General features: G+C 36.6%; 3 protein-coding genes across 3 annotated transcripts; 1 reads left to right on the plus strand and 2 right to left on the minus strand.

The window, feature by feature from the left end:
- LOC121779864 (putative 1-phosphatidylinositol-3-phosphate 5-kinase FAB1C) lies at positions 1–7773 on the plus strand. The gene is made up of 13 exons (XM_042177319.1): positions 1–715; positions 1165–1214; positions 1305–2049; positions 2131–2889; positions 3061–3214; positions 3298–3642; positions 3755–4399; positions 4478–4809; positions 4904–5030; positions 5112–5276; positions 5383–6888; positions 6973–7233; positions 7308–7773. Exons 3-13 carry the CDS (start codon positions 1541–1543, stop codon positions 7560–7562), a joined length of 5058 nt encoding a protein of 1685 aa, XP_042033253.1. The 5' UTR covers positions 1–715; positions 1165–1214; positions 1305–1540; the 3' UTR covers positions 7563–7773.
- Positions 7774–9008: 1235 nt separating this feature from the next.
- On the minus strand, positions 9009–11789 carry LOC121778340 (uncharacterized protein At1g66480-like). Its single transcript, XM_042175668.1, has 2 exons — positions 10991–11789; positions 9009–9328 (listed from the first exon to the last, which is right to left on the minus strand). The coding sequence occupies exons 1-2, from the start codon at positions 11567–11569 to the stop codon at positions 9266–9268; spliced, it is 642 nt and encodes a 213-aa protein (XP_042031602.1). The 5' UTR covers positions 11570–11789; the 3' UTR covers positions 9009–9265.
- Positions 11790–15805: 4016 nt separating this feature from the next.
- Positions 15806–18297, minus strand: LOC121780235 (U-box domain-containing protein 10-like). The gene is made up of 4 exons (XM_042177771.1): positions 17872–18297; positions 17572–17688; positions 17163–17489; positions 15806–17081 (listed from the first exon to the last, which is right to left on the minus strand). Exons 1-4 carry the CDS (start codon positions 18208–18210, stop codon positions 16008–16010), a joined length of 1857 nt encoding a protein of 618 aa, XP_042033705.1. The 5' UTR covers positions 18211–18297; the 3' UTR covers positions 15806–16007.
- Between the last annotated feature and the right edge of the window lie 1705 nt (positions 18298–20002).

Here is a 20002-nt window from a genome sequence, read left to right on the forward strand (position 1 = left end):
AGAGATTGCTCTGATAGCGATGCAAACAGTGCTCTCTCAAAAAAGGATATACAGTTTGTTTATTTTCATGCATTTTTACAAATAAAAAAGTATGCTTTGTGTTTGTGTATTTGACAGAGAGAGAAAGGGGGGTTTGGTTTAAAAGTTAAGCTAAGTTAGCACATGTTTAAGGGAGAGAGAGAGAGAGGAATTTGCTCGTCGTGGTGAAGAAGCAGACGGCGCTAAATATGGTTGTGGAGATGCGAGCCGCTTCTGCCATTGGAGATAGAAAAGGAACTTTCTCTGTGCTCTTCCTTTTCCTTCTCTTCATTCTCATCCTCTTCATCCTCTAATTAATTCAACCATATCTACTTTTTCCAACTTTGTCGATGATTTCCTTTCTTTTTCAAGCATCAATTTTACTTATTTGAAGCAAAGACCGAATCTTTCTGGGATTTCTTGATGTGGGCGTGTGCGTTTTTCTGAGCTCTTTCTTCATTTTTGGGCCTTATTGTGTTGTGTTACATGAGATTTCATAAATCTGAGTTTGTTGAGCTTTTTGTTGTATGAAAAATTCAATCTTGGAGTGTGGTGTTGATGATTCTGGGATTGGTTGAAGTCATTTCTAACCTAGAATTTGTTTTTTTTTAGTATGTAATGTTTATATATATGATTAGGACACACACATTTCTTGCTGGAGAGTAGTTTCCTAAATCTCACCAAGTTTTATCCAAAGGTAAATCTAATATTGCTGTTTTCTTAATCTCATTTGTGATTGAAAAAATCTGTGAAATATAAAAAATCAGATTTTGCTTCAAAATGTTTGTTTTGACAAATGATTTTCAAGATTTTTGAATTCTACCACTGTGAATCACCTTGGAATGCCTTCTTTCAATCTCTGCTGCTTTCTTTAGCTTAAAGATTAAATTTTTATGTGTTTCACAAGAGAGAAAGAGGATGTCCTTCCTAATCTGATTTTGCTTCAAAAAGTTTGTTTTGGCGAATGATTTTTAAGATTTTTATGGGATTCAAGAATTTTGAATTCTACCACTGTTAATCACCTTGGAATGCCCTCTTTCAATCTTTGCCACTTCCTTTAGCTTAAAGATTAAATTTTTATGTGTTTCACTAGAGAGCAAGAGGATGTCCTTCCTAATCTGTGTTCTCATATGATGAAATTTGCAGATTGATGCTTGATTTCTGGTGCTAATCGTTTGGATTTTTCTGAATTTTTGGTATTTACCTTCTCCTTTAGTGGCTTCATCTGATTCTTGAAAGTTCTTTCTTTTATTGAATTTTGTGGTATATTCATCTTTGATTTTCAGGAAGTCAAAGAAAACTAAAAAGAAGATAGAAAACACCACTATTTTTATTGTGGGGTTGATAGTTTAAAGTTATATTCGATCAAGTTTCTCTTAAGATTATTAGAAGGAAGAGTAGGGAAATTATTGGGAACTATTTGTTTGTCAATCTTGAATAAGATTATCAGAAGGAAGAGTAGAGCAATTTTTCTCTAAAGGAGCAAAATTCGAGTTCTTGTGTGGCCTGATTCTGCTGGTATATGGGAATGCTTGGTACTTCTCTGCTGAATTTTATTCAAAAGTTTCAATCTTGGATGTCTTGGAGTTACATCGATACAAGTACCATATTGTGCGGATATGAGATGATGGATAACAGCAGCCTTTGTTCCAAGTGTGCACGAAATGTGTTGAGTTTGTACCCCAAGTACCAGTGTCGAGTCTGTGGGAGTCTGTTGTGTGATAACTGTAGTGACGGCCTTACCTCTTTGGATGGAGTTGTATCGACCGATCATTTGAAGGACACTGCAGAGGAAGTGATTTATACTATGTCGTGCAAGATTTGTTCTGAACTTAGCCCCCCCAATAAAAGTGGTAGACGATGCAGTGGCAAAGTCTATCCTTCTGAGTCTCCGAGACAAAGCCAAGAACCCCCATCACCAAGTTTTAGTGGTGAGGGAAGTGATGGTCATTCCCCTATTGCTCTAGCTAGGAGTAGCGATGAGTCTTTCCCCAACGATCTATCTCCAGTGCCGGCTCATTGCTCAAGCAGGTAACGAGCTCGTATGACTTTTGTGTTTTCTGATTTGTATGTGATGATGTTATCTTGATATCTTGATATATTTTAATGTAGGAGCTATGATGATGAGGGCGAGCAGTCGATGAGCCACTTCTTCAGCATACCCAACGAATACTTTCATGATGGTTCTGATGTAGATTCAAGTTGTGTTAGTGTTAGACATGAATTTTATAGTCCCATGTCTTTAGGATCATGCCCTTCCGACAGCCCCTCCAGGCCGCATACTACCTCTAGTGGAGTCGGGTGTCATGTACAGCTAGATCAAACATCTCACGATGACCATGAGCAGGCTGTTTTAGAAATGCCTGTGAAAGGGATTTGGGACGCAGAAGATGCCGATGAACTGCCAATTCTTCGGCATGCTAGCGAAGAGCTGCCTCAGCCACTGGATTTTGAAAACAATGGTCTTATTTGGCTTCCTCCTCCTCCCGATGATGCCAATGACGAGGTGGAAAGCAACTTATTTACTTATGATGATGAGGACGATGAAGTTGGGGATTCGGGCGTTATGTTTTTGCCTACCGCTACCATAGATACCATGTTTTCAGCGAAGGAGAAGCAGTGTCACGACGACAAAGGACCTTGGAGATCTGCAGTGCAGGGGCACTTTAGAGCTCTCGTATCACATCTTTTACAAGGGAAGGGTATCGTCACTGAAAAGGATAACGGTGCTGATGAATGGCTGGAAATAGTAACCACTATCGCGTGGCAGGCTGCGAAATTCTTGAAGCCGGACACTAGTAGAGGAGGCAGCATGGATCCATGTGACTATCTAAAGGTCAAATGTGTAGCTTCAGGAAGCCCTTGCCAGAGGTAATGACACATTCTTTCCCAAAGATCGCATTTTAACACACGAGCCCCATATAGTAAAGCTTACAAACGAGCGTATAGTCGAAACAATTTCCATTTAAAGATATAAGATTCACGGTATTTGCTTAGTTGCCTTGGTTATAATTGAGTGTATGCTATCTTTCTCTTGTGCAGCAAATTTATCAGAGGAGTAGTTTGTACCAAGAATATAAAACACAAACGAATGACGTCTCAATACAAAAATGCTCGACTGCTTCTCTTAGGAGGAGCTCTGGAGTACCAAAGAGTTCCCAATCAGCTGGCATCGTTCGAGACATTACTGCAACAGGTTTGTCATGATTTGATTTTCTTATCCAAAACGTTTACGTTACTCTTGTAATGTTAAAAAACCTTGCTTGATCGATGAATCAGGAGAACGATCATCTGAAGACGGTTGTTTCCAAGATAGAGGCTCATCGTCCAAATGTTCTGCTAGTCGAGAAAAGTGTGTCTTCAATTGCTCTCGAGCATCTGCTAGCAAAAGATATCTCCTTAGTTCTGAATGTTAAAAGACCTCTATTGGAGAAGATTGCTAGATGTACTGGTGCTAGTATAACTCCATCGACTGATCACATACCCACAACGAGGTTGGGGCACTGCGAAATCTTCCGTTTGGAAAAAGTTTCAGAAGATCATGAACCAGTCAATCAATTCAATAGAAAACCATCTAAAACATTGATGTTTTTCGAAGGTTGTCCAAGGCGCTTAGGCTGCACGGTACGATATCCATCACATGTTTGAGCATTCTGTCTACTTATTTTTCCGATCGTCTCTGCTATTTGTAATAGTCTTTTGATAAGCTTATAGAAGTGTACCTTTCAATGCGCAGGTTGTACTGCGGGGGTCTTCCCGAGAAGAGCTTAGGAAGCTGAAACATGTGACTCAATATGCTGTCTTTGCAGCATATCATTTGTCACTGGAGACTTCTTTTCTTGTAGACGAGGGCTCTAGTCTTCCTAAAGCGGTGACTAAAATGCCTCTTGACAAGGCCGTTTCTGTGGCTCCTGATTCTGCTGTGGCCACCACTTGCTCAGAAGAAAACAAGGCTTCTGATACGGATCTCACTTTGGAGCTAGGACTGCAGGAGTCGTTGTCTGAGCTTGGCGACACTGGTTATGATGATGTTTCCATCCCAGATGAATTTAGATACAGAAAAGCACTATCTGAGGCATGCAATGAGAATCTAGCGTTAGATGTAGCTCCCGATGGCCTGACACCTGCAGAAGCTATAGGTCAAGAAGAGGGCCAGTCGGGTGTTGTTGGACTAGCAACTCCTGTACATGGCGAAGATACTGAAGCATCCGGTGAATATTTTTCAGCTAACGACAGTCACCACAGCATACTAGTTTCCTTTTCCAGCCATAATATGGCGAATGGAACTGTATGTGAACGGTCAAGGCTTGTTCGCTTGAAATTCTATGGCAACTCTGATAAACCACTAGGGAGGTTTCTGAGGGACGATTTGTTCGATCAGGTAACTTCTGTTTTTATTTCATTCCTTGCCATTTTCTTAATGATTATTCTTGTATCTCACTGTGTTTCATATTTGCAGTCATTTCTATGTCGATCGTGCAAGGAATCAGCTGAAGCCCATGTTATGTGTTACACACACCAGCATGCGAATCTTACGATAAATGTTAAACGCCTCCTATCAGCTAAGCTCCCCGGGGAACAGGATGGGAAGATATGGATGTGGCATAGATGCCTCAGGTGTGAACGCAGTGAAGGAGTTCCACCAGCCACTCAACGAGTGGTTATGTCCGGTGCTGCTTGGGGACTTTCGTTTGGGAAGTTTCTTGAACTTAGTTTTTCAAACCATGCAACAGGGAACCGTGTTTCCACCTGTGGCCATTCGCTGCAGAGAGACTGCCTCAGATTTTATGGGTACGCGACAATCTCTTTGATCATAGATTTCTATCGTGGTATGGTGCAACAGAGGTAGAATGACAACTTAACACACCTTGTTATTCTCTGACAGTTTTGGCAATATGGTTGCTTTCTTCCGGTATTCACCTATCAACATCCTCTCCGTTCGTCTGCCTCCTTCAACTCTTGAATTTGGCGATCCCGGTGAACAACCATGGATAAGAAAAGAAGCATACGAGGTACGAATAATGCCTAAAAGAATGTTACTTTCTTTCAAGAAATATCTGTCTTGACTGTGTGCGTCTCTTTTCGTATATTAGCTGTTGAGCAAAGCAAAGGCCTTGCACGCAGAGATATCACACGTTCTTGATGAATTCAAAAGTAAATGTTTATCTTCGATGGATGAATTCTCTGATGCAAACGAGCTGCACAACCATGTCTTGGAGTTGAACAGCATGCTTTGTGAAGAAAAAACTTCTTATGAAGTAAGTTGTTATCAATCGTATATTCCTATGCTTTCTGTACGAAAGAAAATTTCTCGTGTCATTCATCATGCTGATCCATTTTGTAATATGCTCCCTCCTCTGGCAGGATTTGCTCCAATTCGCCGACAAACAAGTTCAAGAACATAGTGAAACTGCAATTGACATACTTGAGATAAACCGTATGCGACATTCTCTTCTGGTTGGTTCAAAAGTATGGGATCGACGCCTTTTTCTGCTAGACTCCCTCCTTAAGAGAGGTTCAAGCCCCAAGGCTGAAACGGATGTTACATCTCGTATTGGATTGAAAGATTCTGATTCAAGCATGAAAGACAACAACAACAGCCTTGATCTTGCTCCAGAAGATGATGCATCTGTGCACCCAAAAACAGAAGAATGTGCCAACGATGAGGGGCTCGACTCTTCACAACTCGAATCAGGTTTCATGGAAAGTTATCAAAGACTGCAGCGAAGCAGAGAAGATTTAGGCCTCGATGACAAGAATGCTGCAAGTTCGACTACTTTAGAGCGTGCTCCATCAGCTGGATCAATTCTTTCTGATAAGATAGATTCCGCATGGTCTGGTGCTGATCTAGTGTCGATGAAATCTCAGTCGCTTGACATGACGAACATAGATGCATCGGAAAGTCCTTCATTCGCTCAGGTTAATCAGAAAGAGAATCCGGTGTTCAGAAGACTGACAGGACCTACAAGAGTTCATTCCTTTGATTCTGCTCAACGGCTCCAAGAAAGGATGCGCAGAGGTCTTCCCCCTTCCTCGATGTACTTGTCGAACATCCGATCATTTCATGCTTCTGGCGACTACAGGCACATGGTCAGGGATCCTGTTGCGAATGTGCAGAGGACTTACTCCCAAGTATCATTCCGCGAAGCTGAAAAGTTTAACCTTCCTTCGACCGTTTCTCCCTCCTTTATATCCTCCCTCTCTCTCGTTCCTGAAGGGGCGAGATTGATGGTTCAACAGAATGGTAACGAGGATGTTGTCGTGACTGTCTACGACAACGAGCCCACCAGCATAATATCGTATGCCCTTAGCTCGAAAGAGTACGATGACTGGGTAGCTGGGAGGCTAACCGGGACTGAGATAGGGTCGAACGTTAGGCTCCTCAACAAGGTGAGCTCACTAGCTTCCGAGCTCTCAACGTGGCAATCTTTTGGCTCGTTGGATTCAGACTACACGAACTTTGGAAATTACAGCTCTGATGATGGTGTTTCTTCGGCCACATCTGATCAAGATAATTCCCCTCATCTTCGGATCACTTTTGAGGACGAATCATCCAATGCTGGTGGAAAGGTGAAGTTTTCTGTCACTTCTTACTACGCGAAACAGTTTGATGCACTCCGTAGGAAATGCTGTCCGTGTGAAGTGGACTTTGTACGTTCCTTGAACCGCTGCAGAAGGTGGGGCGCGCAAGGAGGGAAGAGCAACGTCTACTTTGCAAAGTCGTTTGATGACCGGTTCATCATCAAGCAAGTGACTAAAACCGAGTTGGAATCTTTCGAAGAATTCGCCCCACAGTATTTCAAGTATTTGAAAGATGCTCTTACCTCAGGAAGCCCTACTTGCCTTGCCAAAGTCCTAGGCATATTTCAGGTTCATTCTCATCCCCAAAAAAGCCATTTTTTCAAATTTATGCATACATGTAATAGCTTTTAATTGTTTTCTGTTACATCTTAGGTTACTGTCAAGAAAGGTAGCAAAGATGTGAAAATGGATTTGATGGTAATGGAGAATCTCTTTTACAAGAGAAACATCTCCAAAGTCTACGATCTAAAGGGCTCTTCACGGTCGCGTTACAACTCAGACACAACCGGGGCTAACAAGGTGCTGTTGGACATGAATCTGTTGGAAACGCTTCGCACAAATCCTATATTTCTCAGTGGCAAGGCGAAAAGGAGCTTGGAGAGGAGTGTGTGGAACGACACATCCTTTTTAGCCGTAAGCATCACTAATACATTACTAAACATGATTTTTAACCGGTGTTATAACATGATTTGTGTGTGGCTTTGTAGTCTGTGGACGTGATGGACTACTCGTTGCTGGTTGGGGTGGACGAGGAGAGGAAGGAGCTCGTGATGGGGATCATCGATTTCATGAGGCAGTATACATGGGACAAGCATTTGGAGACATGGGTGAAGGCTTCAGGGATACTAGGTGGTCCTAAAAATGCATCTCCAACAATAATTTCTCCAAAGCAATACAAGAAAAGATTTAGAAAGGCTATGACTACCTATTTCCTCACTGTTCCAGATCAATGGTCCCCTTAAATCACCATTCTTTCCTTCAAAACTCTCATTCTCTCTTGTATTTTTTTCATATATTGATTACTTTTTTAGGGGGAGAATTCACCCCCAAGAGGTGTATACCAATGTAAATTAATAGGGAAAAAAGCTTCATTCCAATATTTCTTGTTTTTATTTGTTTTATTAAATGTAAAACAATGATTGAGAATAAGAAACATGGAAAATTTGTGATTTATTATGCTATTGAAGTTTAGAAGATCATGCACCTTAATTATGTATTGGAATAATTGAATTATTTGTGGAAAAAATGGAAATTAATTAAATGATTATAAACACTCTAATTATTTTAGTAATGAAATATTGTATAATTGGATTAGAAGACTAGATTAAATTGAAGAACAAAAGTCTTCAATGTGACATATTTCAAACCAAGCAAATAATTAGTATTTGAAACTACAATAATGATACTACTATATAACAGCTGCATAAGGATTAAAGGGGCATTTTAAGTCTCACCATTGACTTTTCGAAGGCACACTAATTCAACAAAATAACTATATTTGCAACCTTATTTAATTTTGTTTTAAGGGAAAGAAGTTGAGAGATGGCATTAAGAGACAACATGCAAATAGGAAACAGGCTAATATAATAAAAAAATAATTGACTTTGAGTGATTTAATTAGGTTTTCTAGTTGGTGGTTGTTAGTTGTTGCCTCCATATATTTTTCAATTAAGTGTTTAAGAATATATTGTTGCATGGTCATTATTTAATATTAGAAATGTCATTTTCTGAAATTAGTTTTTGTGGGTACAATTGAAATTAGTTATGACTTCAAACACAATAGTTCTAATTTTGGCTCCACATTTAACTAACCAGATAATAAATAAATGGTTGATGATGATCAAATAGTTCCAAAGGAGGATAGTTTAATAGATTCTCTATTTTAAAATTATGTTTTCTGAGTGTAAAAATGATCCAAGGCAAAAGACTTTACAAAGTCCATTACGAATTATGACAGTTGAATATCACAAAATCAACACCCCATATCAAAACAACATTAAATATGCTAATTAAAACCAAGAATCAATCAATAAATACAACAATATCAGACCCGTCTATCTTCTTTAGTAAGGTGATGTTCGGTTTGCAAGATAAAATAATACCAAGATACAATTTAGAATTGAGTTGTGAGATTATTTTAGTCATAGGGGGTTAGCTATGACTAATTATTCCATGATTATCCATCTAGGATTGAGTTGTGGGGTTGAATCTCATGAACCAAACACACTACAAATTTAATCATGAATACAATCTTGCAAACCGAACACCCCCTAATAACATTTACACAAACAAACAACACAATCACATCAAATAATTATACATTTTTCTTACGTTCTCATGAAAAATACACTTTTTCTAAAACTAAAGCTCTGTTAAACCCATCGATTTGAATTGCGAGCAAGAAGAAATTAAATATAGAAATTTTAAATTTATAATAATAATTAGTAGTAGTTATAAGAAGAGAATCATACACCCTACTCTCTCATAATTCACCTAGCTAGAATATATTTCTAGACATTATTCTCAGGATCTAAAATCGGACCATTTATACATACAAAAATAACAGAAATAAATCTGCTATACTTTGTTGCTGAGAACTGTTACATGGGAATTTAGAGAGACAAAACAAAAAGAGATTACCCATTTATATATCATTTGCCAATAATTATGAAGCCATAACAATATGTTGGATCTCTCCTTCATGGATAGGTAAAAATCCAACTCGTTTCTGCAATACAAAATATTAAGTCAGATTTTAAAAAAATCATAAATAAATGTGTGATTATCAAAAGAGAAAAATATCAATGATGATTTGGTTGGTGTCCATGTCATGTAGTTGCCCAATTGATTATGTTGCTAAAGCAAAATCTTAGTCATTATTTGTGTTCACAACTTTTTACATTGTGTAAATCCATCTAATCCTAGTCATATTTAATTTTGTAGTTATCTTTTCCATCAATAAAATTATGCAGCCCTATTATGGCTTGCCGAACAATATTATTTTTGCTTACATTCATAAAAATACTTCCTCCGTCCCACAAGAATATGCACTCTTTCCTTTTTAGTCCATCACACAAGAATATGCGCTTTCTAATTTCGGAAAGTCTTTTCTCTCTACTAACAATTCTTTAATAACTTTTTCTCTCTACTTCTCTCTTACTTTACCAATTTTACATTAAAACCAGTGCTGAACCCAAAGTGTATATTCTTTGGGGACGAAGGGAGTAATACATTAATAATTTTAAATAATATTCAAATACAATAAACATACCATCTCCTATCAATTTTTAATAGAGATTATAACTAATAATTTTATATTCCCTATACTTGCCACCAAACTTGTTTAGAGGAAAAACTAAAATTCTAATTTATTATTTCATTAATAATCTATCAATATTGTAAAACTTAAAAAAAAAGTAATCAACAAATTTTCATTTGCAGCTAACATCCCACTAGTTGACATCTCCATCAATTCTAAAGTGAAATAATTAGCTAGACCCAAAACTATCTAAAGGTGCCAAACTTTCTTATTCGAATTTTTCTAATACATTTTGTGTTTCCCCCAAAATTATTATTAACAAGTGCAGGCTTTTGGAAAAAAAATTAGTAGAATTCAATATTTAGCATTTTTGTACATGTGAAAACGTTGGATTCAAGAGCCAACCTAGTTTGACTAACACAAGACATGGTCTTAATTTTATACACAAAAAGTTTGAAACAGTTTAGTAAATTTGTCTTATTCCCTTGAAAATCTGAAACTGTCAAATTTTTAGAATTTCCATAAGAAAAAGAAGATTGAATTTTCAGAAATTAAGTTGAGAACACGTACGGAACTATTATTTTACTATTATTGCGTAATCTATGTTTTACTTTTCAGATATCTTTTCTCATAAATTAACATTATCTATTGGATTTTACTGATTTTTCAAACAAAAATCACATGGAAAGTTTATGTCAAATACAAACAAAATCCGCTAAACATGGCATGAAAATGGAGAAACTCTAATTCGTAGAGTAAAACAAGGTGAATAAAAAGTGCTTGTTTATTTTAAGTAATTACTTATTATTTAGTATTTATTATTTATTATTTTAGTTTTAGAATAAAATATCCTAAAAAAATTACTGCCAATCAGAATATCGATATGACAAATGAAATTAGACTTGCACATCGATTACTCAATCGGCGATTAAATTCGGCCGCCAAGTCAATATTCTGATCACTGGAAATATTTTGCCGAACAATGTATTCTCAAAAATAAAACGATGAGTACTAGTAATTACCTAACTCGGACATTTTCGACTAAACATCCCAAACAGGACAAAATCGACCATTTACCTATAATTTGCGTAGTGTAACAAAAAATATTAATACCGGAAATAAGTAACTAACCTTGATTCGACGATCTCCGTTAAAATGCACATTCTTCTCCGCCGCCGCATCGCCGCCGTCCGCGGCGGCCCTCTTCGCCATGCATAGCCCCACGATCTTCTCCGCCACCTCACCGCTATCCTTACTCTCCGCCATCAGCCTCTCCACCTCCGCCCTCGGCAGCCTCATCCTCACCCTCTTCCCCCCCTCCGCGGCCGAGGCCTTCTCCTCCTCAGCCGCCGCGATGCTCGGCGGCTTCATTATAGACAAATCCGAAGCCGAGCGGCGCGCCAGCATCAAACTCTCGAGCCGGTCCTTCGCGCCCATGTGAATTCCCGATTTTACCCTCCTCGCGCCTTTTTCCTCGGGAAATTTCGGCAGCTCGACTAAGAAATAGAGGCGCTTCGGCTTCAGCTCCTGCTGCGGCTCCAGCGGCTTGGCTCGCACGCCGTAATGCTTCACGGCTTCCGATTCGAGCAACACGTGGCCCGGGTAGCCCTCCACGACCGACCCGGCCCGAATCGGGGTCTTTAGCTTGAAGCTCTCGCCATTGATCTTCATTACTTTTGCACTCTTACTTCCTCCCAAACTATTCCCCATTTTATTTTTTGCCTTATTTTTCTTGATTTTGTGTGAATGTGAAAAAATGAATTATGGAAAGGGGAGTGATGGATAGGAATTTGGCTAGCTTTTATGGAGGTGGTTATATGTAAGGGGTTACTGTTGCATGAAATTTTTGAGGTCAAGAAAAGTGTGCAAATTTGAAATTTTGGAGGCCCTTTGAAAAATACTCCTAATACAACAAGATTGGGACATACCAATCCATAAAAGTGTAACACAACTCTATCTATAATTATTTTAAAATTTTCGATTTTAGAAATTTGGATTTTAGTTTTTCAAAACTAATTTTATGTCTACACTCGTATTGTCCTATAGTACCATTGTACCAATATTGAACACTTCAAATTGTGTCCATATTAGTTGGGAGAGTTGTCTTGCATGTACTTTAAAAAATATATTTGTTTTTTTAAAAACATGGTCATGCTTATCTGAAAGCCAACGACCATACTACAGAATTTAGGTAGGTTAGGAAGGGATGAAGTGATTAGATTTGTTGGTAAGGAATCTATTATATTTGTCGATAAGAGTTTGTATGTAAAATTGTAATCCACTCTTTTTAAAGCCAAATTTGTGTTGGAATTACAATATTACTCCCTTCGTCCCACCTTAGGAGTCTTTATTTGAGTTCGACACGGGTTTTTCAATCTTTGGCCGGAAACGTTTATAGAATATTCTTTGGCTCGCCCATTCTCTAATGTCTTCAAAATTTTCAATCATATTGAAGTATCATATGTATCATAGTTAGGTTTAACCTATCATACGTATTTTTTAGTACGACCAATATAATTATGCTAAAGTAGTGTAACAACTAACCTCATTTGTGTTTTTCATGAACTCCCAATTTCTTCCTTGGCAAAATTAATAATCGACTTTTAAGAGAACATGATGGTAGTTGGTAACAAGCCAATAAAAAAAATTTAAAGTGACACAAAGTTGGGAGCAAAAATGATTGATTAATCGAAGTAATAATTTCTTCAATAAAGGAGGCCTTATTGGTAAAAATGATTAATACTCTATCTTTGTTAATGGATCACTAATTACTTGTTCAATGAAAGGGACTTGCGTTAATCAAGGCGTGCATGTGGAGCCTAGCTTGGTTAGTGGTCTTTTGACTTAGCCGCTTTTGTAGTTTGAAAGGTTGTTATAAAAATTCAAATAATCATATAGTATAATTCTAAATAATCACCAAAAATTGTGATAATAATAACGGTAACAATTATATTTAAAAACATGCAACGAGGGTTTTGATCCATGCAAAAGCATTCTTAATACAAAAATGCAGAACCAAGCATACAAAAGTCATTTTTAGGTCATTGTAAGCTTATTTTTACGTCATTATAGTAAGGATGACATGAAATGATCTTAACATGACCTCAAATCCAAAGTTTATAATATGACCTAAAACTGCTTTACAATGACCCTCCGTGTTTTTGTTTAATTATTGACCATTGGATTATCAAATCTCATGGTCAGGATTTGGTCTGGATTTTGTATTGAGATCAAGTTTTGTATTGATCATTTTCCCATGCAACGATACACAAAGATTGTGTTATATAATGATCGGAAGTTGAAATTCTGACCTTAGCTATCTGATATTATGATTTTTGTACCATATCTAGACACGAGAAATACTCCATATGTCCCATTAAAAATGAAACATTTTCTTTTTTAGATTGTCCCATTAAAAATGAAACGTTTCCTTAAATAGAAACACATCTATCTCTACTTTTCATTTCTCTTATTTTACTCTCTCTTCATTAGCACACAAAACAAAATCCCGTGTCGATTTCCAAATATTGCATATTTAATGAGACGAAGGAAGTATATGACAATGATCGGATGTCGGACTTTTGATCTTAGCTATCGGATATTAGGATTTTTGTACCATATCTAGACACGAGGAATATATGATGCACATTGAATATTATTTTTTTCTTCGAATTTACAAATTCATTTAAAATTCCTCTTAAATGACTTTTTTAATTCTTCAAAATTTGTTTATGTATCCCTTCCTAATTTTTACTCCGCCTTAGATGCACCGTGCACGTGACTTACAGTCTTGAGTTTAAATTTGAATGTCAATATTTTGACCAAATTACGGTATTTCTATATAAAAGTGTGAATTTTGCTAACCACCAAATTATAGTCGTTAATCAGGTTGGTGAAATTAAATATTATTTCTATTATTATTGTTGTTGTGTTTTTCTTTATTCTACATGGCGAAAAGTAAGACTATATCGTAAAATTCGGCCGCTTAATTTCAATTTTGAATTTATATATATGAACACGTGACAGTTTACCATAATTTAATTAGAATTAAATTCCCTTTAATTAAAAAAATAAATTCTATCTATACATCATTTATTTAATCTACAAAGAAGGTTGTTTAATATTATTAAATGCTTCAAATTTAATTAAAAATACGTAATAACAGAGTGCCTAACACATTATTTACTTTCTGTTATTATGAAAAAGTGCCTAACACTATGATTATAATAGGATAGAGTTTTGTGGTTATCAACATATATGGAGATTGAGTTTGAGTCTTTGACCATGACTCACAAAAGGGGATCCATTCTGATGTTCGGCTCATTTTCATTTTACAAATTAAATAAATTTTTAAATTTCAAAATTCGTCACTTTTTTTTTATTAATTTTGTTGAAGAAGTATCCAATCAATTTGCATTTATATAATAAATCATATATACGTAAAAGCAGGCTACGTAAATCTCAGCCTCCATTTTCTGAATATTGTACTTATGGCGTCTGGCGCTGACAATTATACTATTAATCTTTTATTAAAAAATATAAATAATAGTTTCTTATCTATTCCATGATGATTTCAACTTCCGATCTATAGGCCGAGAGAAAACCATCTTACTAATTCAAATAAGCTTCTTTTTTTAATAAAGAGGTTCAATAATGATTCTCCATTTATCTTCGTGATAACTTAACTCTTTGACCTAGAAACGTCTTACCAACTAAATTGCGCTTCATCGCCCCTAATTCAATTAAGATTCACCAATCTCCACGTGCTTCCCCACATTCATCACATGTAATAACGGTATAAAGGGCAACATCCATATTTGAATAGTTGAGCTAAGCTATGTGGAAAAACCTCATTGAAGTCTTTGCCACGAATGCATTATGTACATTTCAATCTAATTGATTTATGATGTAGAAATATTACAAATTTTGGTCTACTTTCTATCATAGAGTTGTGATCAATGTCGAACCAATTTTAAAGACCGAACTAGAGACTAAATCTGGGCCATTAGATCTAGTTTTTTTGATGAGATGTGCTGCTGTGTAAATTTTTCGGTCTTCATTACAAGTCCATTTTACTTCATTGTATAGGTTTATTACTTCATTTCGTACGTAATACCTTGAAACTACAACATGTTTTTACTTTCTTCCAGTAGGTTTTAAAATGATTCAACATATGTTTCATTTGAATTCATTGACCTGAGTTTTTACTTTATTTACATTGAAAAATGCAATTTATTCAAGTGCGTTTATTACTTCATTCAGAAACGTTATTACTTCATTGGATAAGGTTTTTACTTCATTCCAGTAGGATTTCAAATGCTTCTACACATACTTCATTCAAATAATTTATTACATCATTTCATGTGTTTATTACACCATATCAGCGTTGTGGCGGTGGTAGTGATAGATATTGTAGAGAGAAAGAACGGCACGCGACAGCGAAACCGCATTTACGTACTGGAATGAAGTAAAAACTACTAGAAAGAAGTTAAATCTTCGTAACATGTTAGTATGACTTATTTACCTTCGGATGAATTAAAATAGGCTCGTGATGAAGGCGAAAATAATTGATAAATTTGTGTCTCTCATCCATAAAAAACTAGATCTAAAAACCCTAATTTGGTATGGTTCAGTGGTTCGGTCTTTAAGAGTGGATTTGTGAATAATGGGACTATTCTATCATATACTTATCTTTGTTGTTTACTTAATAATAAGTCTCAGTTCACATATACTTATCTTTGTTGTTTACTTAATAATAAGTCTCAGTTCACATACTTAAAAATGTAATCGGGCCCTAATTTAAAAAGAAGCTATTTATATGAAGGCCCAATTTTGTGAGATTAATTGCATTTATCTCAATCTTAGCCCATTTTAAGTGGGAGGAAAGGCCTAGCAAAATTAGTAATGCATATTGAATTATTGACTAAATGTTATTGCACCAATGTAGGAAAGAATTAATTACAATCTGTAGTAAATAGTTTCAAAATAATCATGTCACAAATTTTATACACAAATCATTAATCAAGAATGAAGCAAATAAATACATTAGCAGCCATGAGAATCCTCTCTCTTACTCAAATTCTCAATTCTGTACTGTGTAAAAAAATCGTGTATAAAAAAAAATCAAATGCAACAAATGAGTGCAAAATCACACCTCTTGAGAGCTCCTAAGCTGCTCCATCAAAGCTGCAGCCTTCCTCTTGGCTCTCTCCGTGCCCGACTCTGCCAGCTCGGCCAGCGCCGCCCTTGCTGCTCCGAGCCTGCTCAGGCACGCAAGATTCGCGCTGTTTCTCCTGCAAATCGAGACCAGAATAACCACAGCATTCTCCCTGCAATGAGGCAGCCCCGTCCCAAGAAGATCCGTCAAGACATGAATCGTTGCTCTCGCTCCAACAAGGGCAGCCTTCGCCTCGTGGTGGCTGACAAGAACGGAGAGTATGGTGAGAGCCTCATCAGCCATACTGCTTGAACCCGTAAGCATCTTGACCAGCACTGGCACGATGCCGGCCCTCACAGCGCGTCCCTTGTTTCCTTGATAGACGCAGAGGTTGAACAAGGTGGTGGCAGCGTCCTTCTTCCCTCTCGATGTCCCATTCTGGAGCAGTTCCACCAGTACAGGTATTGCCCCGGATGCACCGATGATTATCTTGTTCTCCTCCGCGACGGACAGGCTGAAGAGGGACGCTGCAGCGTTCTCCTTCGTCTCAACGCTTCCCTCTCTCAGGACTTGCACAACGGAGGGGACTGCGTTAGCTAGCATGATGAGCTCTTTATTCTCGTTGTAGATGGAGAGATTGAGAATCGAGGTCACTGCATTATCTTGAACCTCACCATCATCGGATGCCAAGAGGTTAACCAAAATCGGGATAGCTCCAGCTGCTGCAAGCAAGATTCTGTTATCCGTGCTTCGTTTAGAGAGTGATCGGATTTCAGCAACAACAGCCCTGATTTCCTTGACACATTGACTTGCAAGCCTAAAGACAAGAGCCTCGATTGCAGCCATGTCGCCCTTTACATCACGAAACGATCCATCGCTCCTTTTCAGCCTCCCATTCACTACCGAAGCCAGCTGAACTACCTCATGCTTCGTGCACCACTGAGATATTTGGCTTCTCAAGACATAATTCGGAGTGAGACTGAGATTCTGCAGCTTCTGCCGCGTTTTTGGGCATGTTGTGTTGCCACAGTCCAACCATCTCTGTATATAACATCTCTCATACGTCTGAAACAGCAGAAACCAAAACACATTATGAGTAAAACTGTAAAAGCAAACGACATTGTGAATTAAGGCTATCGGTTAGACCATTATAACCGGATCCCTCATGAGCTCGAGAGAGATAGGGCAGCGCAGATCATCAGGAACGGAAACAGATTCCGGCTTCTTGCTTTCCTCTAGTGCTTTGCACGACAAGCTAACAGGGTCGCTTACATCCTCGTTCAAGATATGATCAACGGCCTCCAAGCCTTCTCCTACACCATCCATTTTCGCGCTAGCTTCATTAACAGTGTTGCCAACATTGTCTAAGTGTAGACCTTCAATCTCTTTGTCTAAAGGCTGAGATAAGCTCGGGTTTAGAGGGTGTCCGTTTCTTTCACTAGCTCGTCTCAACTGCGACCTAACTAACTCAACCTAATGAAAGGATTATGATGTTTAGAAAAGAATCATCTCCCAAAAAACAGTATAAAGATGATGAATTGCTAATGCTAACAACCTGTTCAAGCACTTCTTCTGAAATGTTGAGATCATCATAAGGCAAATTGTCCAATGCTTTCTCCAGTTTCCATGTTACACATTGAAATTGGAAGAGAATTTTCTTTGTGGCATCATCCTAAAATGCAGAAATCAAACAAGATAAGATAAATTGGAACAATTGCTCAACTAAAGCATTTCAAATCAAAGTAATTGAAAACAACAAAATCAAAAGATCATATTTTTCATTCACAAAAATGCTTCTATAAACTTCATAAATCAATTTCTACAAAAAAAGGAGCATTTTTTGCAACATACTTACACAATTGAGCTCGGAGTTATCGAAGCCGTTAGCAGCAAAGAGGAGCCTTTTGGCAACCAGAAGAGCTAAATTCAGATCAGCGAAGCCGGAATCAGGGAAACAAGAAGAGCCCATTCGACAATTTTGTTGAGTTCTCTCCGAATCTTCGATTTCTTCAACGAAATGAGCTAAAAGCGAGACTCTTCTCCCCAATTTCGTGCATTCTCTCTTGAAGAAACCGGAGAAGCCCGCGGCGGAGATACAGGCGACGTCGCGGACGAGGCGGAGAAGAACGGCTCCGTTCACCAGAGTTGTAACTTCGCCGGCCATTTCAGCGGAAGCGAGTTTTCTGTTTGGCATTTTCACAAACGGATTGTCGACATCGTGGTCTGGGATGTCACAACGTTATTATAAAGGTTTGCTGTAATACAGCTGGCTGTGCGCCTATCATATTTTTAAACTAACAGATTTTCTGTATCCAATTTTACGATTCATTTTTTTTAGTGGTAATTTGATGGAGATCAACTAACAATTAATCTCTAGAATTATGGAATCAAATCTATCTATAAAAAATTAAAATTGATTTATTTTTTGCATACACAGTTGATTAATTAATTTTTATTTAATGGAATCTTAAAATTTTATGCAAAATGTGTTGATTATTTAAATTTCAAAACTAATTAAAACCGAAAATAATACAAATATAATGCTAATAAAATCCTAATTACGCTAAAACATTACATCTCAAAATCACTATTAGCATCGAAAATTTAATTTATTTGAACACTAATTATCCGTCGAAATATTTTCTACTTAAGCCTGTTTTAAATTAGTACTAAATTCTCTTCGTTCACTATTACTCTTTATATATGCTACTATTTCAGAATGTTTGTTGTTACTATATGATGTTTCATTTTTGTTATATTTGGTAGGTAAACTTTAGATTCCATTTTGTTGTTATATGTTACGTTACATTTTTGTTATATTTGGCAGGTAAACTTTAGATTCCATTCAATTCAACATTTAATTATAGGCAGTATAGTATATTTAAATAAGACTAACTTTTTACATATATTTATCCACATTTTTATACAGTGTCGATAAATAAATGAAACACTTATTAGGAGACAGAATCAATATTATATTGATTTAATTTACACGTACAACATAGTATTCAATAATGTATGGTTGTTAAGAAAGTATTTTATTGAGAGAGAGAGATATAGAAATTAAAGAAAATAGGGTAGATTTTGGGGCCACAAAAAGGAGAAATTGGTTAATATATTTGGTAGAAAACAAACAAACAAACAAACGAGTACAGTTGACAGAATATAATGTATGGTTGTTAAGAAACTATATGGTGTAATAAGTAATATTTAATATTTTTATTTATCAAACACATCATAACATATTGAGAAATTATATGCTCTAGTGCGAATTCTATGTTGAAAAATGCTCCCCCCCTTTTGAGAAACTTAGTAGGCAACCAAACTTTCTTGCTTTAAGGAATAATACAAAACAGCTCATTTGCTCTTATCTCTACTCATCTCTTTCTTGTTTTTTTTTCAACAAAAAAGTAAATAGTTGTTAGAAAAAAAATACACAAGTAATCACAGATATAAATGAGAAAATAACTTTATATATAGACAATATAGGCTATAAAAGTTAATAAATCATATACTATCTCTTATTTATATATTAATTTTACAAATATAATAATTCAATAAAGTGTGAATTTCATTTATTTACCATAGAAAAAATGTAAATGAAACTTTTAATTACCAATATTTTTTTTTAAATAATAAGACGAGATAGTCTTATTCCCTCCGTCTGCTATCAGGAGTCCCGATTTACCATTTTAGTCCATTCGCCATTAGGACTCCCGGTTCACTTTTTTAATAAATGATAGGTAGACTCCGCTTTCCACTAACTCATTCCGCTCACATTCTATTAAAAAACAAATTAAAAAATAGATCCTACATTCTACTATCATTTTTCACCACTTTTCTTTACATTTCTTAAAACTCATGCCGAACTCAAATGAAACTTTTAATGACGGATAGAAGGAGTATATAATTTCATTTAAGGAAATATTTTAATTTTAAGAAGGAGCAGCGGTGAAGTAGGTGTCAAATTATAATTATTAGGAAAT

This window comes from Salvia splendens, chromosome 19 (assembly GCF_004379255.2).
Source record: "Salvia splendens isolate huo1 chromosome 19, SspV2, whole genome shotgun sequence".
Classification (NCBI taxonomy): Eukaryota; Viridiplantae; Streptophyta; class Magnoliopsida; order Lamiales; family Lamiaceae; genus Salvia; species Salvia splendens.